At 42.4% G+C, this 16,383-nt stretch overlaps 1 protein-coding gene across 6 annotated transcripts; it reads right to left on the bottom strand.

Moving 5' to 3' along the window:
* Window positions 1-620: 620 nt before the first annotated feature.
* mpdu1a (mannose-P-dolichol utilization defect 1a) lies at window positions 621-5,550 on the bottom strand. Of its 6 annotated transcripts, XR_009651904.1 has the most exons (8): window positions 5,390-5,550; window positions 4,946-5,008; window positions 4,723-4,855; window positions 4,555-4,640; window positions 4,333-4,451; window positions 4,095-4,205; window positions 1,244-2,270; window positions 621-1,100 (listed from the first exon to the last, which is right to left on the bottom strand). XR_009651904.1 is itself a non-coding variant. In XM_060913157.1 (7 exons), exons 1-7 carry the CDS (start codon window positions 5,490-5,492, stop codon window positions 3,794-3,796), a joined length of 747 nt encoding a protein of 248 aa, XP_060769140.1. In that variant the 5' UTR covers window positions 5,493-5,550; the 3' UTR covers window positions 3,312-3,793. The 6 variants fall into 6 exon arrangements, 3 of the variants coding, with proteins under 3 accessions (XP_060769142.1, XP_060769140.1, XP_060769141.1); XM_060913157.1 differs by lacking the exons at window positions 621-1,100; window positions 1,244-2,270 and adding an exon at window positions 3,312-3,925; XM_060913158.1 differs by lacking the exons at window positions 621-1,100; window positions 1,244-2,270; window positions 4,946-5,008 and adding an exon at window positions 3,312-3,925.
* Window positions 5,551-16,383: the final 10,833 nt, after the last annotated feature.

The following is a 16,383-nucleotide window of genomic DNA, read 5'->3' as shown; positions in this document are numbered from 1 at the left end:
TGCAGGGGGAACTGAGATTCTGGGTTGCAACAGCAGCCACAGATGGAAACTGAATGGCATGTTCTTTCCAATATTGAAGTGGGTCACTTTTCTTAGGGGTGTATTTTTCTGAGAGGTGGGTCTGCACTTGAGTTTCTGCTGATGTGGTACTCACGGACCGTCCCTGTGACTGCCTCTCTCGTAAGATTTCCTCAAAGGCGATGTCCAGGCTGCTAATGCTTCATGATGTGGTGGTGCCTTGCTCACTGGCTCTGCTGTGGCCTCGTTTTCCTCTGCCACTGTGCTGGCAGTCCTCCTCTCCTCTGCCTTTGTCACCTCCTGGATAAGATGTTCCTTTGCAAGCAACAGGTTGGCTGACTTTGTAAAAAAGCTAGAAACAGATTAACAATTCAAAATAATGAGACAAGACTGAGACACCACAGAGCACAGCTCTTCAGTTAGGCAACTTCCTACATATGTACTCAATAAACAATATAAAAATGAAAAAAAAATCTAACCTTAGAACTAAATTTCTCAAAACTAAATTAAAAATAAATTGGCTTAGTACTGGTGTCTGGGGATGACTTGACTTTATATAAACATTTAGAGGTGCATTTTAATTTTACTATACTTGCCCATCTTTGTATCTGGGATCTAGAGGAGTGGCGATGTAGTAGAGTGGCTCAGTTTCAACATCAGCAAAGCGCTTCTCCACTGCCTCCAGGAGAGTCCTCTTCATTGTTTTTATTCCCTGGTCATCATCATCATCGTCCCAAGACTGAACACGTCTGAGGACTAATGAGTGAATGATTGACTTAATGAATGCATGAGATCATTTTTTTTTCAAACATCAATAAATGTTACAGTATAAACTAATAAATTAAAATACAAATCGCCTGTTATGGCAGGGATCACATCAGCTGCCGTTGCAGTCTCCCTGCTCACATCCCTGGTCAGCTCTTCAAAGGGGGATAGCACATCAGCCATCTTCTTCATCAGCTCCCACTGGTGAGCTGACAGTGTAGCTGGTAGAGTGCGCTCAGCTCAGCTGCAAACGCACCAAGAGCGCATTTTTGTTCCAGTCGGCTCTGCAGCATGTAGAGGCTGCTATTCCATCGTGTCTGCACATAAAACAACATGGTTCACTTTATTTTTTGTGCAAATTAGGTGCAGAGCACGTAATGTATGTGGCTTACTAAATCAAGTGTATGGGAAATAAATAATAAAATAAAAATATATTAAAGAATGACGAGATGAATCTCACCGGTACATCTTGCTGTAGGCGCTTAGTATCCATATGAAGCTCCGTCTGGATGTCTTCTAGTCGAGAGTAGGCCAACGGGGAGTGTTTAAAATGGCCTACTATCTTGCTTGCGTTGGCCAGGGTCTCGGTCACGCTGCACTGAGACAGCAGGCCCTCATGCAGGAGTGGGCCCCGCAGCCCAGACTCGGCACCCCCACATCCCTCAGAGCTTTCTTCATATTTGCCGCGCAGAATTATGTGGACCCGTTGCTTGTCAGTTCCCCAGTTGATGAGCATATTTTCCATCGCTTGCTGGATGCGTTCTGCAGTGTGCGATCCGCGAGATTCCTGGGCATGCAGGGTCGCATGGCGCAAAGCAAAACTGGACTCAATCCACTGTGCGGTAAGGCTGAGTGGAGACATGGGAGCCATGGACGAACTCCAGATGTCTGTGGTGAACGAAACATGGGGTACATCTGATAACAGGACACGCAGTGTGTCAGAAATCTTCTTATGAAGGGCTGGCAGAGCTTTCTCGGTGAAATAGTGACAAGATGGCATTTCAAATCAAGCTTCTACGTGCTCCATAACCCAGGGTTCTCTACAGGCAGGTCACTCATTGCAATCATCTGTGCTATCTTGGCTATGGTCTCCTGTGCCTTTGCGCTTTCACGGGGCATTTTTTCTTTCCTTGTTAAACTCTCCTGCAGTGTGAGCTGAGTGCTTTGGCTGCGTTGCCTGTGTAAACTCGCTGTATTGCGTCGGCTGTTTGTTTCTCAGGTTTGTTGTATTAAATGTGGCCCTTTCCTGTCCACCCCTTGAAATTCCAACTTTACATATTTCACAGTTTGCTATGGCAATGTTGCTGTCATCAACTGTGAAATACTGCCACCACACCGCAGACATGCTCTGCTTTCCGCTTCCGTGTTCAGCTTCGCCGGCAACAGGCAGCCAATAGCGTCTCTGCTACAAAGTGACATCATGCCGCACGCGTTGATGTTGCTGCGTTGAGACAGGAGGTCTGGTCTCACTCAGTGCCAACGCATAGCTATTGATGTGTTAAAAATGAGAATATATTATATAGACAGATATCCGATCCCTGATCGGGAGGGAATGCCCGATTCCGAGTGAGCCTGAAACCACGTGATCGGAAATCGGGACATCCCTACTTAAAAGTATTAACAAATAGGAAATACAAGAAACACATGACCTCCAGTCTAAACAGGAACCATGTTAGGGTTAGAGTTTGGATTAGGAGGTCACTTGGAGGTCACATGTTGTGTGTCTAGAGTGGAGCTCCAGTCTGCAGCCAGACTCTTCTCATTACATCTGCACAGACTGCATCATATTACATCAGAAATTAAATTCTATTTTATACAGTGTGTCTTTTTCTTTTTGCATGTCTGATAACTTGCTGCTATAACACAACAATTTCCCAGCTTGAGCTCAATAAATAAAGTCTATCTATCAGCAGTGTCTCTCATTTCACAGTCACATCCATTTTAATTCAGGAAAACATAAAAAATAGACCTGGCGACTTGTCCAGGGTGAACCCCGCCTTTCGCCCATAGTCAGCTGGGATAGGCTCCAGCTTGCCTGCGACCCTGTAGAAGGATAAAGCGGCTAGAGATAATGAGATGAGATGATGAGATAAACAAAAAATATATAGATATATGCTATAAATTGAATTTTTTTCAAACATTATATAAAAACTAATGTTTATGCATTGCGGCCTGTGAAAACACTTCACACGGTCAGATTCTGACATTTTTTTATCAATGAAAATTCAACCAGAAATTGTTTTGGTAAAAATTAAACACATGAAAGTTTCAGAATTCTCAAAACCACATGTCACTCAGTCCACAGATTTAACTCTTCACAAACCGCTTGGGACTTTTACCTTCCAGATGTGCAGAAAAAAAAATGCAAAACTTTTGCATTTAATTTATTTTTACAGAAAAAGCATGAGGTATTTTTTACAGAAGTAACAATTTACAAGCCAGTGAATGAGTTACAAGTATTTATAGACACTGAGGTGCATTTACACAACTGACCTCTCCCCCCTCCCTCCCTCCCTCTGTCTGTGTATTTCTCTCTCTGTCTGTCTGTCTCTGTCTCTCTCTCCCCCCCTTTCTCTGTCTGTCACCGTGTTGGGCAGCACGGTGGTGTAGTGGTTAGCGCTGTCGCCTCACAGCAAGAAGGTCTGGGTTCGAGCCCCGGGGCCGGTGAGGGCCTTTCTGTGTGGAGTTTGCATGTTCTCCCCGTGTCCGCGTGGGTTTCCTCCGGGTGCTCCGGTTTCCCCCACAGTCCAAAGACATGCAGGTTAGGTTAATATGGGACGGCCTTGGGCTGAGGTGCCCTTGAGCGCAGCACCGAACTCCCAACTGCTCCCTGGGCGCCGTATGGCTGCTCTGTGTGTGTGTGTGTGTGTGTGCTTATTGCTCACGTGTGCGCATGTGTGTGTTCACTGCTTCAGATGGGTTAAATGCAGAGAGAAAATTTCACAAGTGTGTGATGAATAAAGTTGTACTTTCTTTCTTTCTTCTTTTCTCTCTCTCCCTCCCTCCCTCTCTACTCCTCTTTCATCCTCTTTGTTGTTTCTCTGCTTGTTGGTGGTTTTCTGTAAATCAGAATCTGAATGAGGAGCAGCAGACAGCAGCACGCAGAGAAAACACAGGCCTGAGAGTGGAGAGAGTGAGACTCCTACACACACACACACACACACACACACACACACAGTGGGTGTTATAACAGTTGTGTGTATGCTTTATGCTTTGTTCCAGTAGTTTGTGTGTTTGATGGGGGAGATGGCTGGCAATGTATCTGTGTGTGGTACCACTGTGTGTGTGTGTGTGTGTGTGTGTGTGTTTACCTGTATGGAACGGAAGGCTCGTCCCAGAGATGCCAGAAATACTAAAAACACACTTGCACCAGAGAGCTGCCCCGTGGAACCACTGTTCAGATTACAGCCTGCCTGGATCAACTACACACACACACACACACACACACACACACACACATCCCTGAATAAGTTCAGCGCAACACAATAAAATCAATAATTACACACTGAACGAGGGCTAGAAGGTAGGAGGAGAAACAGTGAGAGCGACCTGGCTGGTGATGACCATCAACACACTCCACTCCTGCATCGCCATGACAACAACCTTAGGGGTTAGAGCTGAAGTCAACAGGTACATCACTCCAGAATACACAGTGAGGAGAACACAACCTACAGTAACACACACACACCAGATGTACACTGGTTTTGCAATGCATTATACATTATATACTGCATCACAAATAGTGCACAAGATACAACAACAATAAAATACCTGAGATGGGATTCCCTTTATAATACTGGATAAGATAAACCAGCAGCACAAACTGGACCAACAAAAACACACTCTCTCCATAGGCCCTGCATACACACACACACACACTTATTTACACTTAACCTTAGTGTGCATGTGAGCGTGTGTGTGTGTGTGTGTGTGTGTTACCCGATGGGGAGTTTGTGTAGGACGCAGGCCGCTGTGTGAGTGGAAACCACGAGCAGCTGCAGAACCACAGCAACCAAACTGAGACCCTCAGCACTGCTGCCCTGTACCACCATCCAGAGCTGGAGGGCCGGCGCTAGAGAGAGAGAGAGAGAGAGAGAGAGTGTGTGTGCGCACCCACAGATAAAAAGTTTAATGTAAAAAAACTGAAGGATGTTCATCGTACCTATGAGTTCTCCCAACATCCACACACTCAAGATCTTACTCAGCACAATGTTCACACATGGCCCTGAAACACACACACACACACACACACACACACACACACACAAATAAGAAATGTTTTCCAGTGCTGCAGGCCTGTGGTGAGAGACAAACTTTTACCTTTTATTTTCGCTTTTTGTTGAATTTTCCGAGGTTTATTCTAAAATAAATTCTACACTGAAGAGTAGAGTTCATATATTCATCAGTTCATCTATTTTATATTTTACTGAGGATGATTTATTCCTTATAAAGTTTAAAATCACTGAACAGCGCCATCTACTGGACGTGACGTCACTGGGGGGGTCGAGTAACTCAGAGTGTATAAACACTGGAGCCTTGTTGAAAATTTTACATTAAATATGATAAATGATCAGTCACATAACCAAAGTGTGTGTGAAGTTCTCACCGTGTGTCAGGTTCAGATGGAGGAACAGAAGCTCATAACACTTTTCTGGCAGAATGTAAGTGATTAGAAAATCCTTCAGAGGAGAAATCTGCTCTTCTGTCATGGCTGCAGGCAAGAGTGTGTGTGTGTGTGTGTGTGTGTAAAAGAGTGTGTGTGTGTAAGAGTGTTATGTGGCATGCTAACATGAAGTAATATTTGGGATTTAAACACTCCCCCTGACCTCACACACACCTCCCCCTGACCTCACACACACCTCCCCCTGACCTCACACACACCTCCCCTTCTCTCTGAAATGGGTAAAAACACTACATGTTTGGATTGGCCCCGCCCCCTGGAGTCTTAACCAATAACAATCAGGCACAGCACTGCGGATCAGACTGTGATTTAAATATAACACACTTTTCAGAAAGTCCACTTTATAGTGTTTGAGAAATGTAGTGTTTTGCTGGTCATGTTTCCCTCATGAACACAATCCTCTGCCTCACTGCAGCAGTGCCTTCTGGGTAAATTGTCTCCTGACGTCTGCACTTACATCAATATCTCAATTTATTATTATTGTAAAGGACCATATTGAGGTTTTGTATTTGTGCTGTGTGATATTGAAAAAGTAAAAGAAAAGGGAACTTGGGTTGGGTTATGAGCAAAATATGTCTAATTTATTTTCAGATCATAAATATTCTGAATTTTGTTTGTTTTGACCTGTATGTGTGAATTGACCCAGAAATACTGTGTGCTTGTCACAGGCGATTGCTCTAAGACAGCGAGGGAGGCTCAGCCTCCTCTAAAAATGACGAACATCGTGTAGGATGAATTGCGCTAGGCTTATGTTATAGCCGACCTTATAACATTGCTATTTCAGATCCAGAATCATAGAAATATATGTGCTCAACCCACTACAGTGCGAAATCATTCCGTTATAACTTTCCCCAGTTCGCCTAATGTGTGCGTGAGTTTTTCCCCCTCGTGACAGCGCGATGCAGCCCAGCCTCAGTGCACTTCAATGGCATTTGGGAGCTCTGCGCTTTCAATATCAAAATGCAAGACGATTATTGGACAAATACTGCGGAAACGCCCGCCCACGGACTCCCAGCCTCACATGGGAGGGACATGGCAGTTTCCACAAGAAGACTGGTGATTGGTGAAAGCTGACGGATATTTTCTTTGATTGACAGCTCGTTTCAAATATAGACAGACAGCGGTACAGTGTTGCCAGATTGGGCAGTTTTAAGTGCATTTTGGCGGGTTTTGAACATATTTTGGGCTGGATAACGTCAGCAGTATCTGGCAACATCAGTTCAGTCCCATGCAGATTCGCAAGTGCTGTGGTGTATTGTAAGAGATCAGCTTACATTTTGATTTCATTCATTACATACGGTTTCTACCAGCTTTTTTAGTTTGTATATATTTTCATTGTAAATAAAGTGTAAATATAGTGTTGTCAAGTTTGCTATCTTAGTTCCAGAAATTTCGTTTATTTGAGTGACTGAACTTGAACTTGAGGGGGCTAGTCAGCTAGCAAGAAAGCTGCGCACGGAGGCCAAGCATTGCTGATTTAATTTTGGCGAAGCCATTTGCCAGTCTTCCTTTCGAGGAAAAAATTAAAATTAAAGAGCAGGGTAGACCAACGCCTCAAACTGACTTGGTGAAAAAGGTAGGGAATAATACTCGTTCCTTTCAGCTCTCCTGGTACGAGAAAGTGAATTGGCTAACAGCAAGTGACCCACATCAACAACAGTAAATAGGCTACTTTAGTAATATGTCATGGATGGACCAAAAATATAGAATCTATTTAAAATGTTTATGCTGAGTATATTATATTGGAATATATATTTCTCTGGATATGAATTAAACACAGCTACAATTTGGAAAACATTTTTAAACAAAAACACAGCCGAGAACATTTCACACTACAGACCTGGATTAAAGGTGAAGGGTTATCAAAATTGTCAATAAAACATTTCTCAGTCAAAATAAGTAAAATATAGGGAAAGTGTCATTGAATGAAATGTGTGGCCCCCAGCTCTATGTTTGGCTCCCCAAGGTCAGTGCTTGTGCCTATTCCAGAACACTCTGCTGTTACTGCTGAGGTTCCTGACAAAGAGCTGCTTTCAATAATGATCAATATTTAAACAACATGCCACAATTTTAAAATATAAAATGTTAAAATATACCCCTCCCCCCAACACCACCATCATGTATATTGGACAGTAGGCTAATGGGCCAAAAGAATCTGTTATTTCACAGTTTGTGACCCTGCCAACAATCAGCCAGATCAGAGGCAAGAGTATGGGCAAAACTGATGTGTTTTCTTTTAAAATCTGGAAATATCGTAACCGACCAGCCTCCCCTGTTTGAAAGACTACCAGCCGCCACTGGTGCTTGTAGTGTTGAAATTTGTCCTGGCAGTCGCTCCGCAGTTTTTGCACAGCCTTCAAGGTAGTTGGCGGGTGAACACTACTTTGCTTGGGCCTGTTGGGATTATTATCAGCACTTTGCACTTCATTTGCACAACTTTGAGCTTTGTCTTTGGAGAGTGCAGCGAGGTATGATGTTTGTTTGTCTAAGATTTGTAATTTATAGAACCATATGTGTATACATTTTACCGTTGTGTAATTTGATTGAGATTATCTTGGTATTTACTTTATGAGAGGTGTGCCATGGAAATAAGTTCGTGAAATGTTTGTATATTTTAAAACAGTTTTCATGGTGCTGTAAGGACGATACGGATTAAAGTTTAACATCATCTTGTGGTGGACTTAAATAAAGGAAACCTTATGCATCAGTCGAGACTCTCTATCGTGTTTTTGGATCCAAGGACTGCTATTATTATTATTATTATTAATGACATTCAGTGACCACAGGAAACCAACAGCTGATTCTCTCTCTCTCTCTCTCTCTCTCTCTCTCTCTCTCTCTCCCCACACACACACAGTAAAGATAACCAGTAATGGATGGATGGATGGATGGATGGATGTTCATATCTCCAATGAGGATTACTGCTTATAACTAGTAAGAGTGATGGACCTAAGATCAGAGGATTCATGAAGGAATGCTGAGGTGCTGTGTTTAGTGTTCCAGTAATCAGATGTGATTCAGACTTTAGCACAATGTCCAGATTTTCAAAACATGGCAACTAAACCAATCTGTTAGGGTTTTGATCTGTGTGTGCTGAAGGAGGTTGAATTGATAAAGTATGATGTAGGACTGTAGAGCTCAGAGATTCTGACTCACAGATCGATCTGGGAGCAAACAGACACACACACACGCACACACACACAGCTGCTCAGAGATGATTCTCAGTTTATTGTCAGACAAACATGAGTCTATATTCACTTTCAGGAGTGTGTTGTAGCTCTGTGATTGGATGATGATGATGTGATTGATGAAGCTGAGTTATCTGTGTATGATAGGGTAACGGAAACAGGTAATAAAGCATTACATCACTGGTCAGAATAACCTGATGGACACAGAGAGGCACCATCGAGAACATCCTGAGCAGCTGCATCACCGTGTGGTACGGCGCCTGCACCGTGTCCTGCTGCAAGACTCTGCAGCGCATCGTGAGAGCAGCTGAGAGGATCATTGGTGTCTCTCTCCCTTCTCTAATGGATATCTATAACTCCCGCCTCACCCGTAAAGCCATCAGGATTGCAGGTGACCCCACCCACCCATCTCACAGCCTCTTCAGCCTGCTGCCGTCGGGGAGGAGACTGCGGAGTCTCCGGGCCAAAACCAGCAGGCTCAAGAACAGTTTCTTTCACCAGGCGGTCAGGAGGCTCAACTCCCTCCCTGTTCTGCCCCTCCTCCTCCCCCCTCTGCCCCCTGCCACAGATTCTGCCCGCACACCCCCCTGCCCCCCCTTCAGCATCTGGCATGTCACCCTCACAGTTCCCCCCCTCCCAACACACACACACACACACACACACACACATACATCTCGTCATTCATTAACACACTGAACTCAGGGACCTCACATCTCACTTTACCTCGCCCATTTGCACTATTCCGCACTACCTCACCTTAACAGCTGCTCGTTTGTTTATTCTGCTTATTTCATGTTTACCTGCTTTACCTCAAGTGCCCTTGACTGTTTGGTTATTTGAACCAATTTGTGTGTGTGTGTATATATATATACATATGAGTGTTTAGTCTACGTCTAGTTCATATCTAGAGTGTTTATACTGTTTATATTGTCTGTTTGAGTGTTTAGTCTGTGTGTAGTTCTTATCTAGTGTTTATACTGTTTATTTATACTGTTTATATTGTTTGAGTGTTTAGTCTGTGTCTAGTTCTTATCTAGAGTGTTTATACTGTTTATATATATTTTTTTCAATTATTCTATTTTTTATTTATTGCATTGCCTGTTTGCACCGTGGGTCAGAGAGGACTGAAATTTCATCTGTGCTGTATGTCGAGCATGTAGAGCATATTTGACAATAAAGTTGACTTGACTTGAGAATGTGTGAGTGAAGATAAATCTCAAGGATTTAACGAACCAAAACAAGGAGTAATCAGAACCACCTGTTCCAGTTTCAAACATCAAAACAGATGATATCTCCATCACAATCTCAGTTCAACAGAACTGACTGGAGAAAACAGCAGCCCCCCCCCCCCCCCCCCCCACACACACACACACACACCCCACCACTACCAACTCACCCACGTTTTCCTGCTGTCCTGACTGAAAGAACCTTCAGGTGGAGGATAAGCTTCAATGGTGCCATCATTCTTCAGTCAGCTTTCCACAAGACACATAAAATTATATTTCTTTTCAGAGATAAAATCATTGATTTAAAAAACCCCTCTTATTTGTGAGTGAGTTTAAATTCAAAGTGTCGTGTTGATCTTCCTGTCCAACTTCATCTGGATTGAGAGCTCTATTAATGTTAGATACTGAGATTGTAACCGCATTGAGCTCAGGCTCACCCTTCTGAGGAGCAGGAGAAAGAATGGAGTGAATAAATAAAGGTGTGGGAATTGATCGGATCTGGCCACGAGGGGGAGATGGTGAGGTTCTGCCTGGATGGTGTGAGGAAGAGCAGTTGGTGAGCAGTGTTGGGCAAGTTACTTCAAAACTGTTTTGCATTATTTATTACTTGTTACTGTAATTTAAAGTAATTAGTTACATTACAATATTACTGTATTTAAAATGTAAGGCATTACACTACTATTGCATTACTTTTAACTTACTATCACCAAAATAACTGGAAGTATGGATTTGGCAATTTAAATGTAGCTCAAGACGCTCAATGAGCTCATCACACATCCAGTGGAAGGTGATGTGGTATCTGACTGAGCTCGGCTTATGGTTAAAAACAGTAGAATATAATAGCCACAGTGATGCTCATGGCACAATACAAGGAGCAATCATCGCAAGAACAGACAAAAGGTCAAAGTCTGGCAAACTGTGATAGAAATACTGTAACTTTAGGCCTAGTCATATTAACATTAATTGAACTGTATTGTATTGTAATGTCTAAAGATATGACAGGATACAAAATTAGCATTTCTATGCCTTTATTGTTTTCAAGTTTACAGCATTAAGCATAGTTTATGCTTCATAAAAAAAAAAGATTAGCCCTAAGGGATATGACTCCATTTCAGAAATTTAACAAAAATGAACATATGGCAAATCGTAGCCTACAATAAAACTGGCCTGAAAAAACCCACAAGCCTTTTAAATCACAGCTAGACGATGACTATTAGCTATATGAGGCGACCCAGTCACATTTCAAAAAACAGAATTAGAAATAACAAAATCAAAGTGCTTTTACTGATATTGAAGTGCTTAGGCCTATTAGCCCTCGAAGGAAAGGCAGCTCAATCACTTTAGTCTGACTTCCGACCAGAAAAAAAACTCAGTTATACAGGACAAAAATGTAAACAAACTGTCAGCACATCTTCATCACCATACTCCGCCACAGGTCTCCTCACCTCCTGAGGCTGAAGGAGCATCTCAGAGCGAGAGAAGGTTCATTTTGGCTGCTTGGTGATTTTATCGCCACTCTCATCCTCTGCTTGCTTCCTTGCTGACTTCATGTTACTGCGGCACCTCTGGAAATGTTTAGTTAAATTACTGGTGCTATTTCGGGAAGTGGACCGTTCTTTAGGTTTAGCACACAAAGTGCAGTTGACTATGATGTTCTTCACATCCTTATTTTTCACAAACTTAAAGTAACGGGCGTGTGCCCATCTGGAGAATGTGCTATCCGACGTTAGATCAGCTGCAGGTTCACTCATCTCTCTCTTCTGTCTGACTCGCCTAAAGGAAAAGGAAGTGAAACATTTTGCGCAGACGTTTCACCTCTGCTGATCTTGCGGTGATTTTGGCGAATTTGTATGAAGGAAAAAAAAAACACCACTTCATTCCAGGTTAAAAATGCATTGTAACGCGCATTACTGACATTTGTACCGAGTAAAATATTACCAAATTTTTTTCTGTAATGCCTTTCATTACCGCATTACTGCAAAAAGCAATGCATTACAGTAATTCGTTACTTTTGTAACGCGTTACTCCCAACACTGTTGGTGAGTGGTGTGTCATCCAGAGCTGCTGTGGAGCAACCAGCAGCCAGTCAATAGATAGTTTTCACATGATGTCACAGAGTCGGGGATCCCCTAGTGGCAGCCATCTTGTGGGTCAAGCTTACCGAACAGGTGACTGAGCACACATTGTAACGCGCGAGTACAAAGTCTTCAAAAGAACCCAAGCAGGCTATTTAAAGCTAGCAATGGTGCACACCTGTTGTATTCACGGCTGTCGTAATAGGTCAGATGATGAAGTCAAGCGGAGCTTTTATGGAATTCCCACTGTACGGGAGCACGAAGGCGAGCAAACAAAGAAACTCAGCATACAAAGGAGAAATCTATGGCTTGCGAGAATCAACCGCAAGGATTATCAGCCTTCCAAACACAGCAAAGTCTGCTCCGATCATTTTATAAGTGGTAAGTTGTTTAAATAAACAATCAATTGTGTTTAAGTTTGTTTTTGGAAACCAAAACATCGTGTAAACAATCTCTGGAGAATGCCTAACTGGAACCGCTGAGTGTACGTTTACAGTGTAATGTACACTTAATATCGCTCGTTTGTCACGTTTCTATTTGACACTTGTCACTTCACTCACGCAAGGGTCATTTTTGAAAAACATTTTAGGTCTATTCTGTATGCAGGGATGCAAACAGCGCTCCTTTTGGCGGATGCCGCCTTTTTCATGGCTGAATTGCGCAGATCCGATTTTTTTTTAAGGGGGGTGTTGGAGTGTCTGATTATAATTTCAAAGTAAATTCTGTATTAAAATTACTAAATAAGCAAATCCGTTACAGTCCATGAAACATAGGAAGTATAAGGATGAGAAAAAAAACAGTGAATCGGAAAGCTGCGCACATTTGCGCAGCTTCGCGCAAATGTGCGCAGCTTTCCGATGCAAAGTAATATTGCACAGTATTCATAATAGTCTTAAATCAACTCGATATTATACACACACATATATTTATATGCAGTGTTGAGAGCTCTAAAATTCCAATGTTTACATACCTTGGCTGTAATTAGGACACGACTGTCACTTGTTTTTATATGGTGGACTTCACGGACCCAGCCACAGACAAAATAACTGTATGACTCCAGCGACTTGTATGCTTTGAGTTCGTCAAGTGTGTAGGTGCTTTTACTATTCACGAAATAGTTCACAATATCAGGGTACGATATGGATGGCAGCCCTGCATAGTCACTTGAAAATGCATCTTTGTCCACTTCGTAGGGGTCAATTCCCCCAATCAAGGCCAGTTTGGCTGCATACCGTTGTCGTGAGATGTCGTCCAATGTATCCATATACTTCCGTTTGCTTGATTTTGCTGACATTGATCTTTATTTTAGAAAACTGACTATATAACTTTATAAATTCGTTCGAGATAACGTAGCTGGTAATGGCGATGGTCCTTTGTTTGCCCCACAATATGGCGGCTGGAGGGCGTTCCCCGGAATGCCGTGACGTCAGTGAAAACTATCTATACCCAACCATAGCAAAGGGTTAGGGACACGCCCTCTCATCACATTCACCAAATTATTCACCACATCCCCTTTAAAAGCCAAAAGATTATGATCAGACACACAGATTATGATCAGACACACGGACACAGTGTGTGTGTTTGTGTGTATTTTTATATACTACTGAGGACCAAATGTCCCCATAAGGAATCTTAAAATCTGACAATTTTGACCTTGTGGGGACATTTGGCTGGTCCCCACAAGGAAAGCGTTGTTGTTGTTGCTGTTGTACAATAAAAATTAAAAATAAAAGAGCCAAAAAGGTTTTTTTTTCATTATTGAGGTTCAGGTTCAGCATTAATTACCTGCATTAATAATTATGTCAATGGAAAGTCTTCACAAGGACAGTGAGACAAACATGCATGTGTGTGTGTGTGTGTGTGTGTGTGTGTGTGTGTGTGTGTGTGTGTGTGTGTATAAACAGCTGTTAAACGGTTTCACACACTGCAGTGCTGTAGATATGATGTTCAGTGTCCCGAGGAGCATGAGCGAGCACACACACACACACACACACACACACACACAGTGGTGGAACTAGACTTTTTTCCTTGGGGGGGCAAGGGGGTGGCCAGGACTATTTCAGGGGGGTCAATGGTTCCTACTACTACACACACAAATATGCACGAACATTCACAATTAATGTTAGCGATTGTGTGCTGTATATCTGTTTTTTATCTTATGTGTTTAAATTATGCATTATTGTTGTTATTATTATTATTATTTATTCTTACATGGTGTTGCACCTGTTCTTGTCTTGTGTTCTTGGCCATGTCATGACTTCTAATTATTTTTGTCTTTTTGTTATATATACATACACACCTTTCTTTCTTTCAGCATTAAAATTCCAGGGACGACAGATGAAAGAAAACTAGTCAGTGATTATTTCTAGTGCATTTACATGTTAATTAATACACATTGATCCTTCTTAAATAAATAAACTTATAAACAATACTTTCAATTTACAATCATGTTTAAGTAGCTGCGTATTAAGCACACAGAAGATGTCATTTTGAGTGTAATTTGTAGTTTATTAATGTACAAAATGAATACGGTGCATTTACCAACACCCTGACACCACTGACTGGAACTAAAATGCACACAGTTACTCAGTTACTGACACACTGAGTCAGTTACACAGTCACACAGTTACTCACACACACAGGTACATATAGTCAGTTGTTCACACAGCCAGTAGTCCATCAAACCATCAACTTTCCACAAAAAATAAATAAATAAATTGCCTTAAATAAATAAATTGCCATCTTTTCTGTCCGCCAACTCCACACCCCCTTAATGCGTGACCATAAGCTACCATACCAGCAACGCCGAGTAGGTCCAACTTAAAGTCAATAAACTAAGAACCCAAATCATCACACAGATATCTACCGTCTCTCTGTAATCCGCGGCTAGCCTCTACAAATGACGCAAAAGATGCCACTGTTTATTAAGAACGTGCAGAAGGCATCTAGCTTCTAGCAGTAGCACGGTGCTCCGTACACTCTGTCCCTAGCAGAATGGGCGTTTTTTGCACTTACAACAAGAAGGTTGAGTGCCACGGTAATAAACTCACTCCCTGTACTTCCTTCAAAAGAGGGTCTAGTCTTCAAAATTCGCCATGATTTACTTAATTCTGAACATTGTTCATACTGCTAAAGGTCACTTCACATCACACACCTAGTTTTGACTACATCTGCGTTTTCACCTTTTCTGTTGCCAAATAGAAGAATTGCCAAATCATTCTGATTTATGAAACGAAAATCAATTGGCCAGAAGATCCACTGACTGATCTTATTGAACTCGTGAACTTATTTTGGGATAAACTGCGGTCGTGTACTCACCGATATAGGTCAGTCTTAAAATCCATCTGGCTGAGGAGCAGCTGCCTTTTCTGTTCAATGGTTCCTTCTTCTTCTTTTTCTTCTTTCCCATGTCTTCTATTGTAAATTGGATTGCAACGCCTTGTGGTAGCTTGCATTGCACCATCTACTGTACAGGAGGAACCTAGCAGTCACAGACTTCAATGCAACTGGCTTTTCTCGTGCAGTGCCGTAACATGTCAATCATCTGGGGGGGGGGCACCTGGGGTAGCCAATCAGATTCCAGGGGAGGCTAGTGCCCCCCCAGCCACCCCTGTAGCTCTGCCCCTACACACACACACACACACACACACACACACACACACACACACACACATTACTCGGTGCTGTGTTCTGAGGTACTTGTCATGCTGAAGTGGATGAACCTGATGAAGAAGTGCAGAAACAGACAAACGTCCTGTGATGAGACAGTGTGGAGAAAGACATGAAGACGGTTTTATGTTCATCATCACAGAATCAACTCGGCGTTTCCACCCACAGAACTGAACTGTCACTCACTCACTCAATGTTTTTTGTTTTTCACACCATTCTGTGTAAATTCTACAGACTGCTGTGTGTGAAAAGTCCAGGAGATCAGTTTCTGAAATACTCAAACCCTTTAGAGTCTGCTTCCTCTCTCGGTTTCTTCCTCGTGTTGCTTCTGGGAGTTTTACCTCATCACCATCACTTCTGGTTTGCTCATTAGGGATAAAATAAAATTAAAATTTTATATCTAGATTTCTGTAAAGCTCCATTGTTCCTAGGAACATCAGTGATGAGAGATGAGATGAGAGGTGTGTCAGGGTGCTGAGGGTTTGGGGGATTTAGGACATGAAAAGACATGACACGAAATCACAAAAGCATGCACTCTCTTTCCATGTGTGTGTGAGTGTGTGTGAGTGTATGGGTTTCAGGGTGTGTTCTCATTGATATCACTCCCCTGTCTTATCTATCACACTGTAAACAGCAGATAGCAAACACACACACACACACACACACACACACTCACTCATCGGAGAAAAAGTGAATCATTAACACTTCCTAATAATTTAGTACTTTGTGTGTGTGTGTTAAGTTTTGTGGATATTCTTTAA

The sequence above is a fragment of the Neoarius graeffei genome, chromosome 28 (genome assembly GCF_027579695.1).
Source record: "Neoarius graeffei isolate fNeoGra1 chromosome 28, fNeoGra1.pri, whole genome shotgun sequence".
Lineage (NCBI taxonomy): Eukaryota > Metazoa > Chordata > Actinopteri > Siluriformes > Ariidae > Neoarius > Neoarius graeffei.
The sequence above is the reverse complement of the archived record's forward strand: the minus strand, read 5'-3'. Positions and strand labels throughout refer to the sequence as shown.